This window comes from Bos indicus x Bos taurus, chromosome 16 (assembly GCF_003369695.1).
Source record: "Bos indicus x Bos taurus breed Angus x Brahman F1 hybrid chromosome 16, Bos_hybrid_MaternalHap_v2.0, whole genome shotgun sequence".
Lineage (NCBI taxonomy): Eukaryota > Metazoa > Chordata > Mammalia > Artiodactyla > Bovidae > Bos > Bos indicus x Bos taurus.
In genome coordinates, this window is record NC_040091.1 from 3,140,125 (window position 1) to 3,168,057 (window position 27,933).

A 27,933-nucleotide genomic window follows, 5' to 3' on the forward strand; every position below is an offset into this window, starting at 1 on the left:
GGCTGGCCCTCCCGCCGGCGGGCGGGCGGGCGGGCGAAGCGGCACTCGGGCACCGCGCGCGCCCGCACCAGCAGCCGCGAGCCCGCCGGCCGGGGCCATGGGCTGCGACGTCCGGGTGTCGGGGCTGCTCCGCCGCAACCTGCAGCCCACGCTCACCTACTGGAGCGTCTTCTTCAGCTTCGGCCTGTGCATCGCCTTCCTGGGGCCCACGCTGCTGGACCTGCGCTGCCAGACGCGCAGCTCGCTGCCCGAGATCTCCTGGGTCTTCTTCTCGCAGCAGTTCTGCCTCCTGCTGGGCAGCGCCCTCGGGGGCGTCTTCAAGAGGACGTGAGTGCCAGCCCCCGGCCCTTCCCGTCGCCCTCGTTCTGCCTTCTGCGAGGCTCGCGCCGGGGGTCATCCCTGCCTCCGGAAGGCCGCGATCACCCCTCCCCGCCCCGCCAGCGGTGCCCTGCCTTAGCCGGAGGGCTGCCTCCCTACCCCCTCTCCCCAGCTCTCTCCCCAAAACTCTCCGGAGACTGAAGGTGACTTCTGGGTTATTTATTTGCCCTTACTCATAGACCCAGCCCTCATCCTGCTTATCCCACCCCAGCCCCCTAGGGAGAGTGGCAGCGAGCTCCCAAAGGCCGCGGGGTCGCCTCTGGCACAATCCGTTTGAGGTCTGTCCGTAGCCCCTGCCGCCGGGGGCGGAATTGGAAGTGAGGTGGCATGAGAGGGACTGGACCTCAGGGGCTGTGCCCAGTGCCAGGGCTGGCTGCAGCTGGACAGAGTGCCCTGGGGCAGGCTCCGCTCAGATCCTGAGCTCCACAGCAGCCAACAAAGGGTGTCCCTTCCCCGGTGACCACGGGGCTGGTGGGTCCTGTGTGGTCCTGCTCCTGGGGGCGCCAGGGTTCCTGCATTGGCCTCTGCAGGCAGCACCCTTCTGGCTCTGAGACAAGCAGGACCTTAGCTCTGAGTTCACCGAAGGGGAGGTGCAGGGTGACCCACCCGTAGCTTAGTGAGGTGACCCTCCATCTCTGGCCTGGGGTCCCCCTCCGCTTCTCCCACCCCATGTTACTCCTGCCCGCTGTCTGCCCCAGGGCAGGGCTCTGAGCTCTGTCTGGCATGGCCCCCAGAGGCTCCCCTTTGCCTACTATTGCAAAGCCTCATTCTCCAGGCTTGAATTTGACAGGGCCACCTCCATGCAGCCCTTTGGAAAGGCGGCAGGATCCACTCTCCTGGGGCACCGGGGAGAGGAGACCCAAGCAGGGGCTGGATGACTTGCGAGCCAGAGGCTGCTGGAGGCGTCCCTAGTCGTGGCCTCTGGCTGGGTGGTTTCCTGGACTGCATGGCCTCAGACAAGCAGAAGCCTGGGAACCAAGCCACAGTGGAAGCCTCTGGGGGGATGTGGGGGTGGGATTCTGGGCCGAAGCTCTGCTCTTCAGCTCACTGCTACAAGTGTCTGTGAGGTGGGTCCCCTAGAGCTGATGGGGAGGAGCACAGTGTCCATGCATGGAGATCCCACTTTATGCCACCCAGCTGACCAAACATCATCAATTCATGAGTGATTATCCCCATGGCCAAAATCCTCTTGTAAACCAAAGAAGTCTCCTCTTAAGAAGCAAGTATCCTTATGGACACTAGTGTTTCTGTGGGTTTTGTACAAGAGTGGATGTGTGGAGAACTCAGAAAATCTTAAGAAAAAGCTCAAGATTCTTTCTGATTCTGCCTACAGGTTTCATTAGAAATCATTCAGGGTATTTTTCTGTTTTTGTTTTTAAGTATTTTGACTTACAAAAGCTCCCTTACCTGGAACTTTTTAGAAACCTGTGTAGGGCAAAGAACAGGAAGGGGAATGAGGATAATTCTGAACGGCAGGTTGGCATGCCAGGATTTGCGAGAATAGCAAAGATACACACCCAATTGGGCCGGCTCTTCCTTACCTGCTCAGGACCTCCCTCAGGGCTCCTTACTCAACAAGGGGCTCTAAACAGGCAGTGGGAAGGGTCTTGGCACAGGAAACTGGCTCAGGGAAAAGGAGGATAATCATGGTAGCAATAATAATTTGTTTTTTTGAGCATTTAGGCCATGCCAAGCACTGTTCTTACTTGGGCTTCTGAGGTGGCGTGGTGGTAAAGAATCCACCTGCTAATGCATGAGACACAGGTTCGATCCCTGGGTTGGGAAGATCACCTGGAGAAGGAAATGGCAATCCAGTCCAGTATTTTGCCAGGAATATTCCTTGGACAGAGGAGCCTGACAGGCTGTCAAAGAGTCAGGCATGGCTGAGCACACAAGCCTGTAACTTCTTTCTTAGTAACGTTCTTGTATCAGCTCATTTAACCTTCACGACAATCCAGTAGATAAGGTCTATTATCTTCATTTTGTGCGGAAGGAGGCCAAATCACAGGGAGGTTAAGAAACATGCCCCAGGTCACAGAGCTATTAAGCTGGCCAGGATATGAACCCACACATTTGTGTCTAGAACCATATAGTTTGGAAATGCCTCTTGCTTTTTCATAAAAAAGCAAGCTGACTCATAGTAGTCAGCTTCAGCTCTGCAGGGTACAAGTTATACCGTATACTCTCCAGGCAGAGGCATACAGTCCATACTCATGGGCCGAGTATTCTTAAGCGGACACTCCCAGGGAGGAAACTGTGGCCTTCTGGGACCTCCTGCTGGGAGTGAGGGGTGGGGGTCGGGTAGGGCAGGGGGAGTATGTCCCATCTGTGATTCAGGTTTAAATTGTGAACCTCAGTCCTCCCACTGCAAGACAACATGTCCTAATCCTGTCCCTTGGTTAAGAGCAAAGTAGACGTCAGTGGAAGTAGAGGGAGGTCACAGGAGTGGCCTGTGCGCAGACAGGAGTCATCACCTACCTAGAAGAGCTGGACAGCTCATCACAATCCTCCATGCCTCAAAGCAAACAGAACCTCTGCCAGCCTGAAATTGGCCTCTCAGCCTCGACTCCTTGGGGCCTCACCAGAGCTAAAATGCTAATACGGCTGCTAGTGCTTTTCCGCTTAAGTGATTACTGCCAGTGTGCTGCTAGTTCTGCAGTGGGGGAGTTGGTTTAACAAACTGGGACGGGAGGGCCAGCTGTTGCGAGGGAGTGAGGAAAGTGTGGGATGGCACACGCCAGGGAGGGGAGAGTCAGAGCAGCTCCTGCTCGGGTCCTGCCCAGTCCTTGGCCTGCACTGAGGAGCAGGGCTGAATTGGCTCTCTGGTTGCCTCCACGAGAACGTGCTCTGGAGGGACTGGGTGTGGAGAGCCTCAACATCAGCATGGGTGCAGAGGAGGGCAGGCGCCCTCTTCTTGGGGGGACCAGCTCTCCCTCTTTTCTGACACAGTTGGAGAGCTCGAAGCAAGCACTACATGTAGGCCGAGAGGGGAGAGGGGTGTGTTTAGGGCTAGAAGAAGCTGGACACAACCTTCCTTAGAGAAATCTTATCAAGAGCAGGAAACTTTTCAGAAAAAAACCCAAAGCCACCTAGCTGGCAGGGTGTGTAGATATGTGCTTTGTCAGACAGGAAGAAGGGGTGGGTATTTAGACAAAAGGTTGGGGTTTTGTTCCTGGTTTCACGGGGACCTGTCTTACAACCCTGGGCAGTTTGGGAGACCCCTTGATCTCAAAGATATCAGGGCAGATAAATGACTTTCAGAGCTTCCCCAAACTTTCCCCAGCCTTGCCTGGGTGTCTCCTCTGCGTGTGTGCTCTTAATTGAAGGCTTGAGTTCGTCTTCTCTTTGCTCTATTAATTATCTTTTTCTCTACCTTTCTTTTTTTCCCTCAATTTCTTACAAGTCCCACCTTCCCAAGACCCACCTCTGACTCTCCCTGCCCACTGCATGGAACCCTGTCTCCGTGGCCATTTCCCCAGGCCACTCTCTGACCTACTTCCCCAGGATGCTGGCTCCCCGCGGTCCTGGGAACACAGTGCGAAAGCCAGTCCCCTTCTCTGAGCCAGGCCCGGGTTGGTCTCCCATCTAGAAAGCCTCCTCCTCTCCCGCCAGCAGCTTGTCCACCTTCCAGCATGCAGCAGACCTGGGCTTGAAAAATCTGTCTCCACGGGAGATAGCATCTGGCCCAACAGTTTCACTCCTAGGTATATTCTTCAAAGAACTGAAAACATGTCCACACAAAAACTTGTACATGAATGTTCATAGCAGCATCCTATAGGATCATAGTGGCTATTCATAACAGCCAAATGTTTATCTGCAGATGGATGGGCAAACAAAATGTGGTCTGTCCACACAATGGAATATGATTCAGTCATAAAAAGGCATGAAGAACTGACTCATCCTATAAGTGGGTGATCTTTGACAACGTTATGCTAAGTGAAAGAGGCCCGTCACAGGAGACCACTCTTATGGTGCCATTTTCATGAAAGTCCAGAGTTGGGAAAATCTTTAGAGACAGCAATGGCAACCCACTCCAGTACTCTTGCCTGAAAAATCCCATGGACGGAGGAGCATAGGCTGCAGTCCATGGAGTTGGACACGACTGAGCGTCTTCAATTTCATGCATTGGAGAAGGAAATGGCACCCCACTCCAGTACTCTTGCCTGGAAAATCCCATGGACGGAGGAGCCTGGTAGGCTCCAGTCCATGGGGTCACTAAGAGTCGGGAACGACTGAGCGACTTCACTTTCACTTTTCACTTTCATGCACTGGAGAAGGAAATGGCAACCCACTCCAGTGTTCTTGCCTGGAGAATCCCAGGGACGGGGGAGCCTGGTGGGCTGCCGTCTATGGGGTCGCACAGAGTCGGACACGACTGAAGCGATTTAGCAGCAGCTAGAGACAGAAGGTAAATGAGTAGTTTCTTAGGGCTAAGGGTTCGTGCAGAGAAGAACAGGGAGTGACTGCTAATGGGTGAAGGGTTTCTTCTGGGGGTGATATAAATGCTCGTAGATCATGGTGATGAGTTCATAACTCTGAATACATTTTTGAAAAAACACTTAATTGTGTGCTTTAAATAGACAGTTTATGGCATGTAAATTATCTCAATATTTTTTAATTAAAAAAAATCTCAAAACCCATCCTAGCCTTTAATTCAGTAATTTAAGAAATATCTCTTGAGCTAGACCCTGTTTTCAGGGTGAATATGACACAGGTCCCTGCTCCTAGGGTGCTTACATTCTGGAAGACTATTTTGGTGAGATGAAGGAAATAAAGCAAGGTAAGGATGTGGAGTTACAGAGTTGGGGTTACTTTAGCTCTGTGGGGAAGACCTCTCTGAGCTGACACCTGACTGCAGGAGAGAGCCGTGCAAGCAAAGAATGTGGGGAGAGGTGTTTCAGGCAGACAGGGCTACAAGTTTAACCGGTGTGCAGGGGGCACTCCGTGTGGGCCCAGCACCCGCCAGGCCAGGGGATGTCGTCGCGCGAGGGTGCTGCCCTGATCTGGGGCTAACAGGGCAGCTGCCTTTGGCTGAGATCCCTCCCAAGTCAGGCTCCCTTGTTCCTCCTTCAGGGTCCCCTCAGCCTTAGCAGAGGGTGTCAAACAGGCAGGGGTGTGAGTGTGGGGGTGACCCTGCTGGAGGGCTTTCCCCTGCCCCTCCTTCTGGGTGTCAGCCCTGCCCTTTCTCCCAGGCTGGAGCAGAGTCTGCAGCCCGCCCTTGCCCCTGTGGGGGTGGAGAAGGTCTGGATGCCTCTGACGCCTCCTGGGTCTGCCTTCTGCCCCTTGCCCTTCGGGGAGGAGCTTGTCCAAGGTGGACAGAGGGACTCCTTTGCAGTAGAACTGTGAAGGGAATGTGGCCGCATTCTTCCCCACACCCAGGCAGTCCGGGGTGGGACCCTGGCTGACATCTGCCTGTTCAAGCCCTTCCCCTGTTTCGGAGCCAGGCAGCCCCGCCTCTTATCACAGAACCAGAAAGGCCAGTGCAGGTGCACGGGGGGTCACAGGTGCCCTCTGGGCAAGGCCAAGCCCCGGGCTGAGCAGTCAGCCGTGCTCAAGGTCACGTGGCCAAGGGGGGCGGCAGCTCAGCACTGCCCGCCGAGAGGGCCTGACTCTGCTCCCGCCCCGGTCTGTACCTCCTGTGTGGGGCCGTTAATAAGTAACTTGGACATTTCTCCAGCTTCCTGAGGAAGGGCTCCCCAGACTGTCTTGGGGGACCGGGGTCCTTCTTTCCACTGGCCTGCACTGGCTTCAGAACCCAGGCCAGGGAGGGACAGGCAGTGACACCACACTGGCCTTCTCCCGGGTTGTGGTCAGAAGCTGGGTCCCCGCGGGGCCTGTCTCACACCTCTCTCATCTGGGCCCGCCTCCCGATGTGTAAAATGAGGGTAGGGCTCTTCGGTCCTTGGTGCCACTCTGGCAGTTTCCGGGCCAGCCTCGCAGGATCACCCGAGGGCCTGGCAGCAGGAACCAGGGGTAGGGCCGGTGATCAAGCAAGAGCTGGCTCCAAGCCTCTGACCCTGAATGCCGAGCGGGCTGGTGTGTCCCCCTGGGGCAGCCCGGGACCTGCAGGTGAGCTGCTGATGGCTGAGCGAGGGAGGCGGACAGCTAACCAGAGGGGGACAAGCGGACATCTCACTCCCTCCGCACAGGAGCCTTGCAAGGAGGCGCTCACCATCCTCGACGTACAGCAGAGAAACTGAGGCTCAGAAGGGCTAAGTGTAAATGCCTTGCCCCGAGCCACCCCCTGGGAACTGGCAAAGGTGGGCCTAGGACCAGTCTTCTGATTACAAACACATTCATGCTGCCAAAGCGGCAGTGACCTTGAAGAAAAGTGCAAAGTGTTAGTCACTCAGTCGTGTCTTACTCTTTGCAACCCCATGCATTGTAGCCCCCCAGGCTCTGCTGTCCATGGAATTCTTCAGGCAAGAATCCTGGAGTGGGTTGCCACTCCCTTCTTGAGGGATCAAACGCAGGTATCGTGCATTGCAGGCAGATCTTTTACTCTCTGAGCCACCAGGGAATGACATTGTTATTCTGTAATTTTCAATTACCCACTTTCTTAGAAGCGACCCTTGACCAAATCATTGTGACCAGGCCAATTAGTATATTTCAGTCTGGCTCTAGGATGTCTCTAGGACTCCTTTTTTCCTGACAGCAACATTACCATCCTAAAGAAATTTGTTCAGGGTGATTTTTGGAATGACCGGGCACAGCCCCACTGAAACAGCTGGGGAGGGTGAGCGGCCTGGGATGCAAACCCAATGTTCGTTGAGTTGCAGCTGTCCCCATTTCCTGGGAACTGGTCTTCACCCCCTGGCTGCCCCCACCCCACCCCACCCCAGGGTACCCCAGGAACCCAGCTGGCAGGCTGCAAGCCCAAACCACGGCCTGAGGTTGGCAGGAGCTGGCCTGGCTTGGCCCGGGGTTAGCAGAAGGGACTTCCCAGGCCAGCCTGCCTCCAGCCTTTCCTTTCCTCGAGTTCTCTTTCCATCCCTCTCTCCTGTCTGTCCCTGGGCCTGGGAACAAAAGGGCCCCCTCTGGATACTGAGTGTCCCTCTCTAGAACAGCAAAGTGAGAGGGTGCCCACTGGAGAGAGGAGAGGCCTGGCAGGGCTGCCCACTGGCCCCCAGCCCTTCTGAGCCCCAACCCTGTCTCCCGAGCCACCTGCTGTTTCACTCCGCACCTTCTGGCCACCTGGCCCTCTAGACTCTTTATCTCGTCACCTCTGTCTCCTTCTCTCTGTCACCACCATACCATAAGCCTGCTAACTGTCTCTGATCCCTTTGTCCAGGCCGTGCTGCATGGGGTGATAAGACAGGCCTTCCTCAAGCATACCCATCTCACTGGCAATATTTAGCAACCCCAGATCAAACACCTCAGGGATGGGGTCCAGGGACAGTCCAGCCGTGGGTCCCACAAAGAGCAGAAGGCAGCAGTTTCCTTAGGAAACTTGCGATGGAGCCAGCATTATCGGGAAGCAGTTGGAGCTCCCGGAACGCCAGCAGAGAGTCCACTAGGTTCTAGCGACTGTAGCCGTTTGCTGCGCTTTCTATGTGCAAGGCTCTGCAGAACCTGGCCTCATTCATGCTCCCCTCTCAGCCCGGCGGGGTCTGTGGCCCAGCACCTGCCTTTTTACGCACACAAGTGTGTGTGCACACTCCTCCATGGGAAAGCAGCATGGCTTAGGGAACAAGTCAGCAGCCCCGGGCGGTGGTTAGGGATCTGTCCACTGCTTTCTTAGCCCTCTCCTAACCGTCTCTGATCCCTCTCTGACCTTGGTTTCTTGTGAGTCACACGAGGCCCAGTTGCAAGGTCTAGCTCACAGCCTTGTCGTGTGCACCGAATGTCCTGGACGCTGTGAACAAGTGTCCTTGTTCTCATGCCCACCTAACGTTAGTTCTCCCTTCTTTCCCCATACCTTCCCACACTCCTGCCCCTCTCAGCTCACCGACCCCAGGTCAGGTGCCCCCAGGACCGTACTACAGGCTGCTTAACCACTCTCATCCTGGTTTTTCAAGACAGGAATGATAGTGTTTTTCCAGACAGCTTTAGGAGTAATACTTTAGGGTAATACTTTACCTTTTTGTACTCGGGGCATCTGTGCTTTACCGGAAAGTGTTGAGTGAGGAAGTGGCAATGCCAGGTCCATGGAGTAGCTCAGAGGGGAGACCTTGAGGAGGGGACAGGGACCCTCTGCTACCCCTGAAGTCAGGCCACCCCGGAGGCTGCCCAGTCAGTCTTGTGCAGGGAAAGGAAGGGGAGAGAGCTGTCTGAGAGGCCTGTTGGCCTGCGAGGTGTGGGCGTCTTCTCTGTGCCAGTACCAGGAGACGACCCAGCGGGAAGCAGGAAGCAGAAGCACGTGAAGCTCGGGGAGCAGGCGGCTGTCCGTGCCGGAGGCCAGGGGTGCGGGGGGAGCAGGACGCTGGCTGGGGTGGGGACCCGAGCAGGCCTGCCCACAGCATGACCCCCTCTTGCTGCCCTTCTGGCGGCTCAGCCTCCCCTGTCTTCTCACACACAGCTCTGAGCTGGGAGTTGGCAGGGGTCACAATGGGTAGACTAGCCTGCAAACAAGAAAACGAAGAAATAACGATCCACTGCTATCAGCAGAGCCCTTCTGATAAGGGATTTAACCAAAGATGGAACGAGATGAAAACAGCGCCAACAGGGTCACAGGCAAGAACTCCTAGGAAAGGACAGTCTGAGGGGTCTTTTGAGGCCTCTCGCTTGTCGTCAGTGAGCTGGAAATGCAGGTCTTGACGTGTAAATACTGACTCTCACTAACCCCCTTGACCCTCCAGGTCTGGAGAGCCAGATGGAGGTGCCTAGGGCTCTCCAACTTCTCATAATCTGAGGTGCTTCCTCTACAAGCCCTCCCTTCCAGAACCTTCTTCCGCCCACTCTCCTCACCCCCCTGCCCCCACCTTAGCCTTTCAGACTGGCCCCAGAAAACACGAGGCTTCCTTCCTTTCTCGAGAGTCTGGTTGCGGGGCAGGTGCACCCGAAAGATCTCGACAAAGCCGCAGGCTTCCATGCAGTGTTCACTCACTCAGCAGCTGCTCTGGGCTCCTCTGGGGAAAGCTCTCCACCCAGACACCGTTCCGTGGGGAAGGCTGAGGGCCTCGCTTCTGGACACTTGCTGGGCACGTAGAAGGGTCACCAGATTACCCAGATACGCAGGCTGAGGGCTTGGTTTGGGCAGCTTGGGCCTGGCGCCTGCAGAGGGCCCGGTGTGCCCTACACCTGTGTGTGGCGGGGGTCTGGCTGCCCTCCCGGGCCCACCTCCAGCCTCACATACGTGGCACAGCTCCCTGGAGATGCTCAGAACCAATTCACCCCACACCTTCCCTGAGAGGGATGGAGGTATCTTCGCATCATAATTGTTTATCAGCAAACAGTTTAAAGTAAATGATGCAAGATCACTTTTGTAAGTCCAATAATAGCAATTATGCTTTGTGAAGCGTCCCTCACATGGTTCTCACGGCCACCCTGCGCGGCAGGGACTATCACTGGAGGAGACCCAGACATCTTGCCCACAACCTATAGCTAATAAGCGAGAGAGCGCCACAGCTCCCCTCACCCTCGGACCAGAGGATGAGAGGAATGTCTCGGCTTCCCTGGGGACCTACCCAGTGAGTAGATGGGGCTGGGGGGGTCCTCACGCGAAGGGCTGCAGCCCCGTCCACTGACCTCGCCCCCCACCCTGCAGCCTGGCCCAGTCGCTGTGGGCCCTCTTCACCTCCTCCCTGGCCATCTCCCTGGTGTTCGCCACCATCCCCTTCTGCCGGGACGTGGAGGTGCTGGCCTCCGTCATGGCACTGGCCGGCCTGGCCATGGGCTGCATCGACACCGTGGCCAACATGCAGCTGGTGAGGATCTACCAGAAGGACTCGGCCGTCTTCCTCCAGGTGAGCCCCGGCGGGCCTGGGGCTGGGGCGGGGCAGGGCGGGACTCAAAGGAGCTTCCTCAGCCCTCTCCGCGGGCCGAGTGTCCCTTCCTCACGGCCAGGACGGTGACCTGGAAAGAGCAGCAGGGTCAAGTTCAGAGTGACCACTTCCAGCTGGGCCATACTGGCTGTTATCTCTGGACTTGGATGTCTTCATCTCTAAAACGGGGTAATGACCATTGTGCTCAGAGAGTCACAGGAATCTAAGTGCTAATGAGAAAAGGCTCTTTGTAAATTGGGAAGAAGTGTGATGGAAGGACTTGCTGTTCTCTCGTCTCCTCCTGTGTTTCTTCTTACATCCTTCTCCTCCCTGTTGCCCAGGACTCTAGTCCAGCCCTTCCCTTTATCAAGCCTTCTTCCCTTTGGGGTGTTACCTGGTGGATTCTAGCATGCGGATAGCCCCAGCTGAGGGTTAAGCTTTGGGAAAGAAGGGAGGGAGGGAGGGGTTGGTCACTGTCACCAAGTTATCTCAAGCAGGAAGGTGGGGACAGGAACTTCACTCCTCACCCCTCCTGCCTCCCACCCGCTGCTGCTCCCAGGCAGGGGCTCCCCAGATGGGACACGCCGGGGGGTCATGCAAAGCCTGAGCCATGCCTTCACCACCCCCAATTCTCTTCCCCCGCAGGTTCTCCATTTCTTTGTGGGCTTTGGTGCGCTGCTGAGCCCTCTCATCGCCGACCCTTTCCTGTCTGAGGCCAACTGCTTGCCTGCCAATAACACAGCCAATGCCACCTCTGTGTTCCATGCCTCCAGGGTCCTGGGCCGCCAGCACCCTGAGGCCCAGCCTCGGTCCAACCGGACGCTGCCTGGGCTGCCCTCGCAGGACGGGGCAGGGACCCGTGTGTCCTATGCCTTCTGGATTATGGCCCTGATCAACGTGAGTGCCCCTGGGCAGGGTTGGGTGAGGGCTAGTGGACAGTCCCCTACCAGTCCATACCAGCTCCCAGTACAGATTCTTCCGTTTCTGAGAAATGGACTGGGGCTGAGATATGCCTTCAGGAAGATGGGAGAGCCGACCCCCAGAGATGAATCCTGACCACAAGGAGTGCAGGAGGTCACCTCTAAGGCCCTTCGGTTGTGGCATCCTGGGATTGCGATTCTCCAAGGAGGTAAACAGTGAGCAGGTTTAGCACCATCACATCAGGGTCAACTTCCAAGTCCTCGGAGCTCCCTTAAGGCAACCAGCTCTCCTCCTCCACGGGCAGGCGCAATGGACCCTGGGACAGAGCCCTGCAGAACACGCCAGGCTCCCCTCTGGGGTCCTCAGTCACTAGTGGGCTTCTCCTGTTCCTGCTATGAGGTGGGCCCCCGTGGAGGCTGGAGGATGGACAAAATGACCTCCAAGGGGCCCCACGTGATGTGGCTGCCCTGGTGGGGACAGAATAGGGAGACCACCGCATGGTGGCCGGGGCGGATCCCAGGGCTCTCTGCACCCCAGCTCGCATGCTCCTCTGCCAAGTCAGGGCTGACTCGCACTTGGCTGGAAACCCCCCGGGGCCCTGCAGCCTAGGTCAGCCCAGGCTGGGGCCAGAGGGAGAGGATGGGGAACCCCCACCAGCTCCTGGCCAGCTTAGGGCTGATGGCTGGAAGCAGCAGGGGCAGACGCTGGGGCGGGGGTGGTCCGCCCGGCCGTAGGGTAGAGGTGGAGCAGGCCCTGGGGTGGGGGGTTGGACGTGCAGCAGGCGCTGGGGTGGGGGGGGGTGGAGGTGCAGCAGGCGCTGGGGTGGGGGTGGTCCGCCCGGCCGTGGGGCGGAGGTGGAGCAGGCCCTGGGATGGGGGGTTGGAGGTGCAGCAGGCGCTGGGGTTGGGGGGGGTGGAAAATGGAGCAGGTGCTGGGGTGGGGGTGGTCCGCCCGGCCGTGGGGTGCAGGTGCAGCAGGCGCTGGGGTTGGGGGGTGGAGGTGCAGCAGGCGCTGGGGCGGGGGTGGTCCACCCGGCCGTGGGGTGGAGGTGGAGCAGGCCCTGGGGTGGGGGGTTGGAGGTGCAGCAGGCGCTGGGGTCGGGGGGGTGGAGGTGGAGCAGGCGCTGGGGCGGGGGTGGTCCGTCTGGCCGTGGGATGGAGGTGCCTCATAGTTTATCAGCCTGATTTGGAGTCTGCTAGTTTTGTCACCCATCCCAAGGCAGGCAGGCCAGGCCTCAGAGTGGCGCCATACAGGTAGCATTGAAAGAGGCCTTTGAGGACACCCAGTCCCACTAAACAGTCAGACCGTCACTGGCTCCAGGGCCTGATAAAGGGGCCAGTGAGAGACTTGACCAGGCTGGAACCCTGACTTCCGGCACAAGCCCCTCCCAGCTGCCTTGTAATCAACTGCTCATTTCCCTTCTCTTTTGTAACTTTCCCTGTACCAGAGTCCTCACGGGAAGGCCTCAGAAGTGCACCCCTCTCCCTCTGCTCCTTCTGTTTTCTTCCCATGCCCATCATTGTTTGGGGAACAATGCAGCTTTGGGCCTTGTCCTCCAAGGGGGACCTAGGAAGGCAGAGTGCCCTGTCAGTACAATGTCAAGGCTGAGACTCTGGGACCAGGAGGCCGGAACGTCCAGCCAGCTTAAGCCTGAGGTCTGTTTTCTCTTGCTCCACGAGGTACAGACTGGAGGCACTTTGTTTGCTGCAGGATTTCCGGACTTTTTCCATTGGTTTGTGTCTGAAGATAAACAGTCCACCCCAGAAGAGAATGGGCTAAGCATGCATGTGGGCAAATGCAAACACACAGGCCAGCCCACCTGGCATCCTCTGACCTTTAAAGTGGAGCCTCTCTTTCCTGAATGGGCTCCTAATAAAGACCCAGTGTGTTCCTGCTGGCAACATCAGCCAACCCTGGTGAAGTCCTTCCCACCACCCACCTCTCTGGAAAGCCCAGCCTGAGTGAGCACACCTCTTTTACAGCTGTTTCCCCTTGGCCTTCTCCCAGGCATTCTGCTGCCACAGGGCTCTGCATGTGGGTTTCCTGTTTCCCCCATCAGACTGGAGAGAGGGCTTCACCTCCCGCATCAGACCCAGGACTCCGGAGGCAAGGGCCATCTCCTCCATTCAGGCCCAGTTTATTGCTCTAATGCTGCTGGGGTGTGCCTGACTGACATTAATAAGTGGAAGGAGGCTTCCAAGGTGCCCCCAGGGAGGTGCCAGCACAGAGGTGGTGTTTAGGTGACTTGGGGAAATGCCTGTGTGAGCCAGCCTGTCTCCAGGCAAGGTAGAGGCTTGCCCAGGGCAGTGCCAGGCAGAGGCTGGCAGCTAGCTGATGTCTGCGCCAGCTTTGCCTGTGAGCCCCGAGGAGCCTATTGGCCCCTGGGACACTTCTACAGCTCCCTGGGCTTCTTCTTCTGAAGCAAAAGGAGCCGGGATGCAGTTACAGCAGGAAGGGCAGAGGTTAGACTTGACGAAGGACTTCCTGGCAGCAAGGGTGGTTAGACACAGGCAAGGCACCTGAGGGAGGCGGTGGAGGCAACTCCAGGAGAGGAGACATTTCTCATTGCTCTGGGGAGTTCGTAAAACCTAAGCGACTTAACACAAACATCAGTCAGCCTGACTCTGGGCTCTGCGTGCGTGTTGCTCGTAGCATGTATTTCTCAATCTAAAGGAGTCCCTGCCTCTGTTTACCTTGAGGGCAGTCCCTATGCTTTTGTGAGGTATATCACCCAGAACAGCCCCTGACATGGAGATAGCACTGGTCAGAATCAGGATGCCTAGGTGCCAGTCTAATTCTGCCTCAAGTCAGCTGTGTGGCCCGCACTAATGCTCTCAGACCTTCCCACTGCAGCAGGTTTAGACTAAGATAACTCTGAGCCTCAGGTGCCCCACCTGGAAAGTAGGTTTAATGATTTCCCCCAGCACATTTTACAGAACTGTGATGAACAAAAGCCAAACTCCTTTCTAAAGCATCACATGCTCTACCAGCGTGAATGAGTGTGAGGGGCCATTTCCAGCCCTGCTCAGGACAAGGATGTTGGAAAGGAGTTTATCTCTTGCACGTCCTGTGCCAGCAGAGGCCCCATGTGAGTCCAAGCTTCGCGTGTGAGAAGCACCTGTCTCAGGGAAATGACTGCGGTTGAAGTCTGGCAGCAATTACAGCAAGCCTGCAGGGGTCGAGGCACCTCGCTATCTGAGCTGGGGTTGGCTCTCAGGGGACGCCCTGTGGAAGGAGCCGTCGTCTCCCAGGACCGTGCAGACCTTGGCCACACAGCCAGGCGGAGGGGGTGCAGCAGGCCTGGCTGGGAAACGGGCCGACTGGCGGGGCACGGGCTCTCCTGACCCTCTGCTCACCCCCAGCTCCCGGTGCCCTTGGCTGTGCTGCATCTGCTGTCCAAAGAGCGCCTGCTGGCCTGCTGCCCTCAGAGGAGGCCCCTGCTGCTGTCCGCGGACGAGCTCACCCTGGAGACACAGCCTCCTGAGAAGGAAGACGCATCCTCGCTGTCCCCCAAGTTCCACCCAGGTGGGGGCTCTAAGGAACCCTCAGGCTCAAGGCCCCGTTCCAAGGCTCCCCTGCTAAGCCCTTCTGCCCAGAGGGCGGACGTGGATCACAGGTGGTAATGGCTGGGAAAAAACCCTTGGCCCTGCTGGTCTCGGGGTGGGGGAGGGGCAAGAGATGGAGCAAACGGGCCAGGAGGAGAGGACAGCAGCTCCCGCCCCCTCCCTGCCTCACCCTGGCAGTGTGACCTCAGGCACCCTGCCTGTGTGACCTCGGGCACGCTGCCTGGCCTCTCGGAGCCCTGCTTCCAACCGCCCTGCGAAACGGATGGGGGCTGTCCTCACGAGCCGTCGGAAGGTGGGAGGCAGGAAGTGGTCTCCTTTCTGCCAGAACTGAGACTTGTCCCCCATTCCTGTGTCCTGTCCAGGGCACGAGGACCTGTTCAGCTGCTGCCAGAGGAAGAACTTCAGAGGGGTCCCTTCTTCCTTCTTCGCCATCCACATCACAGCCGCCCTGGTCCTGTTCATGACCGACGGGCTGACGGTGAGCCTGCCCTCGGAGGGCGCCCCTCATGGGGCACCCCCTGAGCCTCAAGTCCGGGCATGGAGAGAGAAAGGAGGTGGATCAAGGTTTCCTAGAGACCGCACCTCTAGTACAGTCGATCCAAGTGTTTAAACCCAGTATAAGTCCCAGGGAAGAGCCTCTCTAGAACTGAATACAGCCTCTTGGAACTATGGTCTTCTGTGTCGTTCTGTTTTTATTTTCATGAACCCTGTGGATAGGAGACTCTGGTGTGTTACATTTTTTTCAAAGGGGCAGTGCCCGGTTCCCCCAGGTAGAGGTCATGCCATATAGACGCTAGGGCTTTCTGCTTCCTGGAACACATTCCAAGCCTCGGCCTCTCAAGCCGCGTGGTAAACAAGCTGCAGGCAGTGTCCGGGCCCAGCTAGCTGTTCGGGCCACCAGTGACCTCTGTTACTCTATTTACTGCCTTTCTCCAGAAACCTCTGCAGGATTAGATTAGGACCGTTTGCAGCAGCTGCTTGATTAACTGGTTGCCATATGAGGGACTCTCCAAAGAAAAGGCCCTAAAGGCCTAGATGACCTGGTAGAAAGTACTCGTGACAGAACTGGTTGACTTCCAACGCTCAGTGTGACCTTGGGCAAGTCACTTCCCTCCACCCTTTCATCTGTAAAATGAGATGCCTGGACACACCTTTTTTAGCTGCAGTACCCTTCCTTTAGCAAAAAACCTTCTGTGGAATCCTCCTAAACGGGGCATGTGGTGAAACTCTGCTCTGGCTGAGGGGGGTGGAGCCTGCCTGCCTGCCTGGACCCTGTGGGGCTCCTCTGGGGCCCAGACACGCCTTCCTGAGCCCCCGGCTCCCGCGGGCACCGTCTGCCCGCTGTGCCGCCCAGGTTCCAGCCTCAGCTCAGGCCTACAGGCGCCGGGTGGAGCAGGGCCGGTCCCCGCCGGCCCAGACCACACCTGCCCGGCTGGGGACACTGCAGGTGTGCTCAGCGGGACCCATCTCCCCACAGGGCGCATACTCCGCCTTCGTGTACAGCTACGCGGTGGAGAAGCCGCTGTCCGTGGGACACAAGGTGGCCGGTTACCTCCCCAGCCTCTTCTGGGGCTTCATCACCCTGGGCCGGCTCATCTCCATTCCTGTCTCCTCCAGAGTGAAGCCAGCCACCATGGTTTTCATCAATGTGGTAAGCGGCCCCTTTCACTCCTTGGAGACCCAGAAGAACCGTTCACCCTGTGCCACAGCCCTGCCCCAGGACACCTTCTCAGACTGGACTGTGCCCCAGGTTGTGGGGTTGGGGGGGATGTCGGCGTACAAGGCTGGGAAAGAGATGCTGGGGTGGAAACCCAAGGCGTGAGGCCCACTTGCATGGTCTTGGAAAAGCCCTTTCCTCTCTCTGGGGCTCGGACTTTGTACCCACTGAAGAAAGAGGCTATGGGAAGTGACTGGTGCTGTGTCAGGAGCAGCTCCCTGCTGACAGCCTGCTGGATGAGGAGGGAAGCAGTGCTGACCTCGATCCTCCCTGGTTCACCCTGGTGCCCACGGGGGTCAGAGCGCTGTGGCCGGCAGAGGCACCATCTCGGGGATGGCGCCTGGGAATCTGCATCTTGCAGCTCTCCCAAAGTGGCACGTAGAATGACCTTCAAGGAGCTAGTCTCTCTGGAGGTCTGGGCCTGAGAGGTGGTTAAAACTTTTCGTCCTGATGTGTATCCCTGCCACCACCTATGACAAAGGGTCCAGATTACAGATTCCTATAAGGTGGTTTAGCCCAACTTCTGACCAGGGCTCAAATCACCTCTATAATACCGCTTCCAAGGGGCCCCAAAGTCTGTCTAAACACCCCTAGTGAATGGAAACTCACCACCTCTCCAAGAAGTCCAATCCACTGTCAGAATGTACTTTCTTGAGTTTCTAGAGAAGAGAGGGTTGGGAAATAGTGTAGAGGCTCTTGCCTGGAGAATTCCCATGGACAGAGGAGCCTGGCAGGCTACAGTCCACGGGGTTGCAAGAGTCGGACACGACTGAGTGACTAAACCACCACCACCACCACCATAGAGGCCAAAGGTCATGAGCCCCAAGAAAGGCCCTTGGATTCGGCCTTGTGCTGACTGATAACTTAAAAGAAAGAACTTTTGTTCAATGTAGCTGGGAGGTGGGGGTGGCGTAGAAGCCAACCTCAAGGAGTTGAGGGTGGGAATTCCCTGGTGGTGCGGGTTAGTGGTGAGGACTCATTGCTTCTACTGCAGGGGGCATGGATTTGATGGGGGCTGAGAGCAGGGAAGGGAAGGGAGAGGGAGAGAAGGAAGTAGACGTGTGAGGATTACAAATATGTCTGAGCTGAACAGGCTTGTTTGACAAGAGTTGGGTGGTGTGGGTGCGTTTGCAGGCAGAGGAGAAAGGGAGGGAGCCTGTGACGACACCGTGTCAGAGGGAATGCGAATGGGGAGGCCGGGGAGAGGCGAGGGGCTGGAGGGCAGCGTGCTAAGCTCAGGAAGAAGAGGTCCAGTTCTGTGGAGGGGGGTGGAGCAATGCAGGTCCCCCCGGGGGAGAAGATGAAGGTACAGAGGCTGCTGGTGGCCTGGCTCTCCAGCACACGAGGCCAGATGCTTAAAGACAGAGTGACTCTGGGTTTGGGAGAAAGCAGGAAGTTGGAGGCCTCCACAGGACTCAGGCACTGGCAATAAACTCACCCGGGGTGCTGGATTTAAAGAGGAAAATCAGATTCCTCGGTCCAGCTCAGACTTGGTGAATCTGAATGTCCAAGGGTAGGGGCTAGCAATCTATATGGTCAACAGACACCCGGGGGTGGGGGTCGGAGTTGGCAGGGGCGGTGTTCCTGTCTGTCATCAAGAAGTTTGGAAAAACACTATCCTACAGCAAGTGTTTCCCAAATACATTAGCCCCCTCACCCCTGCTGAGGTGCTTTTGGAATATACAGATTCCTGGGCCCCGGCCCCGGGGAGTGGGGGAGGAGTGGAGTGGAACCCGGGTGTCTAATTGTTTTTAAGCTCTTCAGGTACTTTTCTTGGGCAGGTTGCTGGGACCATAGTTGAACCGCCCTGAACAGGCTGCAGCTGCCAAGTCTCAAATTCACCGCGGTTTCTTCCCAGATTCCGCTCCGTTTTAAATTAAGGGTTATTCTGCTCTTGATGTTCTCCTGGATCTCAGCAGTCACTCACGGGTTGATGAGCACACACGCTCTGTGCGGGGCCCTGCAGGGAACGGCTGGGCTGCCGCGTTCTCTAAGAGGAGCTCTCTGTGTTTAGGGCGCTTCCAGTTGGCTAGGGAAGAGGATGGGGAGAGGGAGTCTGTGTCCTGGCTGGAAGGCAAGGCGAGGGTGAGGGGCTGGTAGGCAGCTGCGGAGCGGGCTGAGCGCCAGTCTGCTCCCCGGCTGGCGGGCGGGGCACGCCGAGTAGGGGCGGAGTTGCTAATTTGCCCTGGCATCCTGCGTCTTCTGTCAATCAGGCTAAAATAAGAGAGTGACGTGGGATTTGTTGTTGTTGTTGCCACACCTCGCAACATGTGGGATCTTAGTTCCCCATCCAGGGATCAAACACAGCCCCCCCCCATTCCCCGCCCCCGGCTATGGAAGCTCAGGTTCTGAACCGCTGGACCGCCAGCGAAGTCCTGAGTTAGGTGTTTTTCAAACGTGCCAAGTGTAGCGATTCTCAGGTGACTCTTGGAGGCCTGGTGCAAGCGGAGGGGAGCAGGAGGAGAATGCCCCTTAAGCTTGCGCGGCAGGCCGTCCGCGAGATGCCGGGGCTCCTCGCCCTCCTCTCTCCGGGTCTCTCCTGTCGTCCGCGTTCTCCTTCCTTGGCAGACGCCAGCTGGGGAAGGTGCAGTTCCCGCGCACTCCACAGGGCCGTGCCCTAGTCACACAGCCCGCCAGGGGCCAGGAGGCGTTTCTCATGTCTGGAGACGGACAGGCTTTCCTTTCTCAGCGGCCACCCAGCTGCTCCCCAGCTCCTCAGCGCCCCCTTCTCTGCTGTGACAGGTCGGCGTGGTGGCGACGTACCTGGTGCTTCTTGTTTTCTCGCATAACGTGGTCTTCCTGTTCGTGGGGACGGCCAGCCTGGGTCTGTCCCTCAGCAGCACCTTCCCCAGCATGCTGGCCTACACCGAGGACGTGCTGCAGTACAGAGGTGAGCCCCTCCTTCCTCCGCCTTCACCCTCTCCCTGGGGCCTTCCAGCCAGAAGGTCCCCGCCCACCTCCTCACTGCCTGAATGTGGGAAAGGCTCATAAACCGTGTTGTTCCGACCAGCATGGCCCCCTTCTTTCAACATATGGTGGTGGATGGTGAGATTTCAGACCACAGACCAGCAGTGAGCACCTCTTCCCCATCTTCTTTTTCCCCATAGTGGTTGTTGTTGGTGGTGGTGGTTTAGTCGCTCAGTCCACCCTGTGTGACCTGGACTGTAGCCTGCCAGGCTCCTCTGTCCATGGGATTTTCCAGGCAAGAATACTGGAGTGGACTGCCATTTCCTTCTCCAGGGGATCTTCCTGACCCAGGGATCGAACCCAAGTCTCCTGCATTGCAGGCAGATTCGTTACCAACCGAGCATGTTACACAGCTGGCATTTTGTGTAACATGCATGTGCTGGAAATTCCAAGTTCAAGGAAAAGCAAATATGCATGGGAAGAATTATAGCACAGGGAAAGGGTTTTATAACTTATCAGTAAAAGTAGCTCCTTGCTTTGTTTTCTTGTGGATGTTGTTGGAAACAGAGGATTGGGACAATGACTCCACATCTGATTCAGGGTTGTGACATGGCTTCTTTGAAAACCTCTGATTCTCTGAACTAATCTTCCCTTTCTGTAGCTTCCCAAGTGTGCATAGCAAAGATCTTTTTCAGAAAAACAAGTTAATTAAAAATAATTATGTTTTGAACATTTAATGTTACCCTCAGACACAATCAGAGATTCCCTAGAGTGTTGGAAAACCACCACTAAAGATGAGTGATTTCTTTGGAGCAGGAGTGGGGGCAGTTGGTGTCTGGGGGGCTGGGGTGTGGGGCAAGACGGGATCAGAGCAATTAGTGCTACAGCCCACCCATCCGCTGAGCTGATTCTGAGACCAGGATCCTTGAAATCCCAAACTTCAAAGAAGTAAATGAAGGAATGAGCTGATGTGGGTATCACACGTCACCTAGTATATCCCAAGAGGTTAAAGGGATCAACAAATGTTAGAGTTTAATGATAATAACAATGTTATGTTGGTTGGTTCTGCTGCAGATAATCACTCAATCCCTCCTCTTTTCTCACCATCCTTGCCTTGGTTCAGGCCTTTATCAACCTCTCACCTGCTTGGAATAGTTAATGGAGCCCACCTTTTCGTAATTTCTGATCACCCCCATCCGTGCCGTGGCAGCTCTTGGCTTGTCTCCTGGCCTTCCGATTTGCCTTCATCAGAGGTTCTCAATGTGGTTCCACATTCAAATCACCCAGAGCCCTTGTAAACAGAGCCTGGGTTTCATCTCCACACAGTCTGATGTACTCGAGCTGCCTGGTGATGGTAACGTGTAGCCAGGGTGAGGGCCACTTCCTGGGCCACCACCCTCTGCAGATGCAGAGGGACCACTTGGAAATGCAGAGCTGCTCACAGTCCTCACGCCTTCCTCCGGAGCTCTCTCCCTTTCTGCAGCCACCCTGCCTGCTTCCCCTCAGAGGCTGCCTCATTCAATCACCTGCCATCCCCTGACGGCACAAAACCCTGCCATCCCCCGATGGCACAAAACCCGCTGTCCATCTCCACCGTTTCCCGCAGTGGGGACCCTCGCCTGGAACGCCCTCTCATCTGCCTGCTGGTGCCCCCACCTTCACACCCTCAGGAGCCTCTCTGACCCCACTGGGAAGGCAAGCCCCCTCCTTGTCCCCGCCCCGTCTCGCCTGTCGGTCCCACCTCGAGACCTTCATCCTAACATTATCTGCTGCTTCTCGACATGCACCCTAAGTGCACCAGCAAGGGACGGAGGCAAGAAGGCTGCTTTGAGGTCAGCAGCAGACCTGAAGGTCCGCCTTGCCTCCCTACCTTCTGGCTTTGTCACCTTGTGCAATTCATCTTCCTCCCCCCTTCCTTTTAGCGTTGTTCTGTGCGTTAGAGGGCACGCAAAGCTCCTGACTCAGCAGCGTAAGGTGCTCACAGGTGCTCAGTATAGGTGTTAACTCGGATGAGTCACCTGAGTGCCCTCAGGGTTTAGCACAGTACCTGCTGCATAGACGGTACTGAGAGGTTTCTGATTGTCTGAGGAGAGCAGACACTCACACGGGTGCTAGGGACCATCTAGAGACAGGCTCACGGAGGGGACAGAGGACTGAGCTGGCCCAGGGTGGGTCAAGTCACAAGAGCAAGGGCGTGCTGGAGAAGGGAGGGGCAGGGCAGTGGGCAGTGTGAGAGCGAAGGCTGAGACGGGGGGACACCTACGTGGGAAGAACGGGGGCCTGGAATGCCAGAGGAGATGATGCTGATCTCTGAGTGTCTAGCATATGTTGGTGCTGGCGACAGGCAGTGATACAGGCCGCTGAACTAAAATTCAAGGTGCGGCCTCTCTAGTGGGCTTCCAGTCTGTGAGGGAGGCTGCCTGGCAGCCAGGGCGGGCGGAGGGGGTGCTACACGAGAGCCGGGAGCAGGGGACAGAGGGAGCACAGAGGAACAGCAGCTAATCCAGGTTCAGGGCTGGGGGAGATGATAATGAAGGCAGTCTCCAATGACGAATGAATTTTCCAGACCAAGAGGAGGAGGAGGAGTGTTCAGGAGAGGGTGAAGGCGCGTGTCAGAAGCTGGCTATGAGCATGTGTGCAGATTAGCAGACTCAGGAGTCTCTCCTGGCAGGAGGGTGGATTGTGAGCAGACAGTGTGACAGTCTGAGCTTGCAGTGGGGCAGGTGATGAGGGCCCATGCAAGCCACATTAAAGCATCTGCCCTGACCCTGACGGCAGGGTGAGTGAGGGTTTAAGCAGAGAACCGGCATGGTGTTGAGGCTTTACTGTGGGCAGCGCTGTGCTGAGCGCTCACATGTGTTTGCGTCAGGGTTATCCACACAACAGCCCTGAGGAGATCCCATGCCCGTTTTACCAAAGAGACGGGGAAGGAATTGCCTGAGGTCTTGTAGTAAGTAGGTGGCGGAGCAGGCTTGGAACCCAGGTCTGACTCTGAAGCTTGGGCTCTGAAGGTCTGTGCCACGTGGCCAGGTTGATCAGAAGCTGGCTAATTAGTGCAATGCCAGGGAGTGAGGCCTGCCTGGCAGAGGAGAGAGGGAATCTTCCTGGAAAAGTAGTTGGTGTTCACATTGGGAAGGGCCCTGAATGCCAGGCTAAGCAACTTGGAATAAATGCTGAAGATAATCGTGAGTAACTGAAGGTTTCAGAACAGGGAAATAATATAATGGCAGACCCAAGCACGGTGAAGGGCTCACATCTGAGAAACCTCAGGAGTCCACCTGGATTATGCCAGCGGATATGTCTCCTTAACTTGCCATCACTAAGCCCCATCCTTCTCTCCTGCTCAGGCTGTGCGACCACAGTGCTGGTGACAGGTGCGGGCATTGGAGAGATGGTCCTCCAGATGCTGGTCGGCTCGGTATGTCGGGAGACCCAGGGCGGGGGGATGAGGGGCGCGGCCCTCCAGGCAGTGAGAAGATGTGGCCAGCCCCTCCTGAACCCGGCTGTCCCTTCCCCGGGCCTCCCGCACGGCAGGCAGGGCCCCACTCCGTCTGTGTCACCTGTTTCCGCTTCTGAGCCACCCCTGGAAGCTGAGCCTCCAAATGCGGGAGTGGAGATGTGAAGGGCCACGAGGCATGGTCCAAAGCAAACACAAGCCGTGTCTGGGAGCGGGGCCAGGGGCCCCGTGGGAACGTTTAACTCTCAGAGCCCGGGACAGGCTTGGGCTGCAGGCCCAAGAATGGAGTTCCTTTTCATCCCCCTAACCCCCCATTCCCTGCCCTACCTCTCCTCACCTCTGGCCACCCTACAAAGGGCCCAGTTTTCCTGCACGACTCCTGCCTGATCAAGGGCCAAGTCGCCCAGTTCTCTTCAAACATACCCACGTTTCATTTGTTCAGCAGGGGAAAAAAAAAACCCATCTGCTTTTTAGGGTAGACTATAATGTAGATATTGTGATGCTTGTTTTTAGAGAGGATACTGAAACTCAGAAATTAAGCGACTTGCCCTCAGTCACACTTCTAATAACCAACAGAGATGATGTCCAGAGTTAGGCCTTTCAGTCCCTGAAACCCCTCTAACCACTGCTTGATTCTCCTCTCCCTTCGTGCTGCTGGACCAGGGGAAGAGTGCTCCCTTAGGACACCCCCTGCGTCGAAATGAGGTGGCACCTGGGCTTCACCACAGTGGAATCTAGTGCAGGAAGACATGAGGGGTACAGAGGAAATGTGCTAAGTGCTAAAGCTGGGGATGGGCCCATGGGAACTCCATAAAACACACTGGCGTATGTTTTACATTTTCCATAATAAAAGGATATATATATGTACATATATACACACCTTCTCGGCAGAGTTCTGCTCAGGGCCTGTGGGTACAGAAACACCTAATATGACTGGAGTTTTAAGGAAGAGATGGAGATTTTCAAAGCGTCCAGGACGTAGGGCTGAAAGGGACTGCAGGGGTCAGCGGGTCCAACCGCTGCCTGCACAGCAGGATTTCTGCTACCTCCAGAAACATAACCTTGAAACGAGGCCAAGATGTCCCTCCTACCTGTGTTTCTGTCTATAGGTGTGGCGGGCCTGAACTTGACTGAAAAACCTGCCACGGCCTGAGAAGGCGCTTCCTCCAATACATCTTCATGTGAGGTTTTGATGGCCTGTATCTCTGTGTTTTCCCCTTTGGCAGATATTCCAGGCTCAGGGCAGCTATAGTTTCCTGGTCTGTGGTGTGATCTTTGGTGGCTTGGCTTTTACCTTCTATATCTTGCTCCTGTTTTTCCACAGGATGCACCCTGGACTCTCATCAGGTAAGGAAAGAATCTATTTCTACACAAGAGGAGGAAAAGAGAGCAGGGGGGTGTGTGGGAGATGCCGTGGATCTTAGCACGCCACAAATGATGTTCTGTTCCAAGTAAAATGCGAGGAAATGTTTATTTTTCTACAGCTTCCTTTCCCCCTTCCTGCTTTGCCCTGCGATTGTCCGCTCTGGGCTCCCAGGGCTGGAGGGAGCGGGAGAGGCTGACTCACGGCTTCTCCATCAGGAGCGGGCCATGGTCTGTGACCTGGCTTCCTGCATCCCACCAGGCCCGGGGACCATGGGCCAAGAATCGCTTTCCAGCCTGGGCCGAGCACTGAGAGGCAGAGCCTGCCTCCTTGGCTGGAACTTGGCCCAGAAGCCTAATTGGTCATCTCTTTGCAGTTTGGGATTTGACTCCAGTCCAAGTCTCTTTCTCAAAAAGAAGTCCTCAGGCCAAGTGGCACAGAAAAGCTTGTTCAGGACAGAGGCACCCCCTAAGAATAGTCTCGCTCCTGGAGCCCCCAGGCAGGGGAAGTCCCAAAGCTATTTTCACAACCCTGAAACCTCACTTGCCTTTCCACCCAGAGCTCTCAAAATCCCAGCAACTGAACCAGCTGTGCATGTAGCCAATTCTTAAGAGAAGGTGCCCAGGCAAACCCTCCTCCTCATCAGTGAAAGCAAAATACCCCTCACAAAGACTGAAGGGCCACAGCCTCAGCCCTGTCCCTCAGTAGGTGGACATACGCTCCCTTTAAACATCAGTGTGAGGGCCCCAGTCAGCACCCGCTGCAGCCTTGAGCCGGAGGTGGTAGGACCCGTGTGGTCCAGTCCAACCTCAGGCACGGTGCCTTCAGTTAAGCCACCGTTCAAGAAAGATTTGCTGAATATCCAAGGAGTAACACTTAAGGAGTTCCCTGTTCACAAAAGACAAAAAGCAGTATATATTTCCCAAGCCCTAGACACTAGTCTCAACAAACTGCCTCCACCAACTAGCTTGCCAGAATTAGTAGGCTCCCTGATGTGAGCCAGTGAATAGCAGGGAAACAAAAAGCCTGGGTAACGTCTTGGAGTAAATAAGGGCTAATCAGAGCTGCTGCAACGTGCTACCTGTCTTCTCTCTCTGGTAGGTCCTACTCGAGACAAAGCACTTGGAATGGAGAGCCTGGAGAGCTACCAGAGGTAGAGCTAGGAGGCGGAGGCAGGTGAAGACGTCCAGTCTCCTGAGCAGCAGCTCAGCTCAAAGGGCTTAAGAAGCCAGGGTGGCAGCAGAGGCACCTCTCGACTCCTTGGTTCTCATCTTCACTGATACTGGGTGGGGTAAAAGAAATTAAATTGAGTTCTGTACCCGGACCTCCCTGGGCAAATCATTAGATGTATACCTGGCTGTTCAAGTTGCTCTCCTCTTCCCTGGCTCAGACTTTTGGTGAGAGTGAGTCAAGATACTCAGCTGGAAAGGAAGATAACGAGACGCTTCATCCATTGGCCACCTTCTGCATGAACCACACCCTGAGTTTGAAGATCACTCTTGGTTGAAGTTTGAAAAAATAAGTTGAAATTATAAAGAGCAATGATCATTGCTATATATAGACAGATTTTAAGTTAATCAAAACAAACCCCAGGTTATTCCTTGGCATGCTCAAAGGACTGTGCTTTTACTTATTAATCGTCCAAAATCCCTCCAACCCCTGCTATCAGTAGTTCATCTATAGTCTAAAACATCGAAAGGAAAGTTGAATCTTGCTACCTTTGGGACACTAATTCAGCGGTATGCTGGGCTAGCTCATACCAGCTTATAAAAGCCAATTGTTAAGTTTTCATTTTGAGAGCTAGTTGTTAAACATAGCTATTATTTAAAATTAGAGAAATTTATTGCCTTTGTTTTTTAATGTAATTTATAACTACTCAGATGGTAATGGAGAAGGAAATGGCAAGCCACTCCAGTATTCTTGCCTGGAGAATCTCATGGACAGAGGAGCCTGGCAGGCTACAGTCCATAGGGTCGCACAGAGTTGGACACAACTGCAGTGACTTTGCACGCACGCACTCAGATGGTAAAGGATCTGCCTGCAATGCAGGAGGCTCGAGTTCAATCCCTGGGTCAGAAGCATCCCTGGAGAGTGGAATGGCAACCCACTCCAGCATTCTTGCCTGGAGAATTCCATGGACAGAGGAGCCTGGCAGGCTACAATCCATGGGGTTGCAAAGAGTCAGACATAACTGAGCAACTAACACTTTCACTCAAAAGATATCATTTCTTAATTTTTTTATACCTATGCTCTTGAGGCTTATTTATTGTACCTGCAGGGTAGAAATACTATATAAAGGTATCCTTCGGTGTATATCTTTCCAATTCCACTTTCAGTGATAACAGGTTAGTGGCTTGAGATCAGCCATGGTGAGAGTATTTATGGTGAGAAATTGGCAAAATCATGACTTTATTGTCTCCTTGGAGAATCATCTGATAAACATTTATCAGCATACCACTGCTAATCACCAATGCTAATTGGTCCAGAAGCTGTCTGAGAGAATGGGATGGAGCTTCTGCTTTTCTTGCTGACATTGAATAGCTTAGAAAAGGCACAGAAACAGTACTAAGAATTTCTCAAAAAATATCTAATTTAAACTGTACATCTTCCATAGGGGAAAAAAAACTATACCACGTCAGAGTTCTTTTCTTTAACAAAACCTGGACGACTGAACACCTTGAGCTGTGCAGTATAGTGAAAGCAGTTCAGTCAAGGAGTACCAACTCTTGTCCAGATCAAGTCCTGCAGTCACAGAGAATGCAGACTCAGCAACCTGGAGGAGCTCGGAGTGCGCAGACTTCTGGAAGCAGTGAAACCGCCGCCACAGGGGCTCTCTGTTAGTTTACCTGCACTTCCTCTGTGTAAATACAAATGTATGCATATAAATATGCAGAATAAGTGGGTCATGGCTCTCAATAACCTGTCCAGGTGGAGCATTTACCTGCTCCACACTAAAAGGCTTATCCTGGAACCATAAGCATGGTCATGTAAGCCAGCTCCATCTGCCCTCCGCGTGGTGATGAGAACCTGGCTAGAGAGAGAATCCTGGTTCAAGCCCTGGCCTCAACTTGTGGACGTGTGGCCCTGCACAGATCACTGAGGCCCTTCCAGCCTTGCTTTCTGTACCTGTAAAGTGATATTTCTAAAAGAACACTACCCTACCTCAAAGGAATTCCGAAAGAATTAAGTAAATTTGTGTAAAGCAATTATATGCCTGACATAGAAATTTGCTTAAAAATGGTGAGCCATTTTTATTTTGAAAACCCCCTCATTAGCAGCTTAGAAACTGTTCATATGTTTGGTATGTATTTACTGTAAATCAAAAGATTCAAAATCTTTTGAAAGCTGGTGGCCTAGGGGTATAGTTTTAACTATGTCCATAAATACTTATTTTATGACAGCCAAATTTATGTATGTGCGATCTAACCTTACTGAGTGACTGACCTGGGGAAGAAGAAAGCAGCTATATTTTCCTTGTGTTTTTCCAAGAAAACATCCTTTTCATACAGATTTAGAAGAATCAATGGTTATATCTAAGGTGATCATGATTAAATTTGTGAATATAAAAAACAAGACTGAAACCAATCTAAGAGTATCTTTCCTAAAATAAAATATTTTAAATTTAATAAGCCTGTTGTCCATTATGGACAATCGATCCTTTTATATACGCTCAAAGGCAAATGGGGGCTTCTCAAGTGGCT

The 27,933-nt window shown here is 55.0% G+C and overlaps 1 protein-coding gene and 1 long non-coding RNA gene across 2 annotated transcripts in view; one reads left to right on the forward strand and one right to left on the reverse strand.

Moving 5' to 3' along the window:
* Positions 1-237, reverse strand: part of LOC113906317 — a 56,073-nt gene extending 55,836 nt beyond the window's left edge. The window contains exon 1 of the long non-coding RNA XR_003514843.1: positions 157-237. This is a non-coding gene — a long non-coding RNA (uncharacterized LOC113906317). The remainder of the gene's footprint in view (positions 1-156) is intronic.
* MFSD4A (major facilitator superfamily domain containing 4A) lies at positions 1-27,858 on the forward strand. Its single transcript, XM_027564281.1, has 10 exons — positions 1-327; positions 10,085-10,283; positions 10,947-11,198; positions 14,585-14,747; positions 15,151-15,266; positions 16,266-16,439; positions 19,248-19,395; positions 22,760-22,830; positions 24,096-24,216; positions 25,334-27,858. The coding sequence occupies exons 1-10, from the start codon at positions 98-100 to the stop codon at positions 25,387-25,389; spliced, it is 1,530 nt and encodes a 509-aa protein (XP_027420082.1). The 5' UTR covers positions 1-97; the 3' UTR covers positions 25,390-27,858.
* The last annotated feature ends 75 nt before the right edge of the window (positions 27,859-27,933 follow it).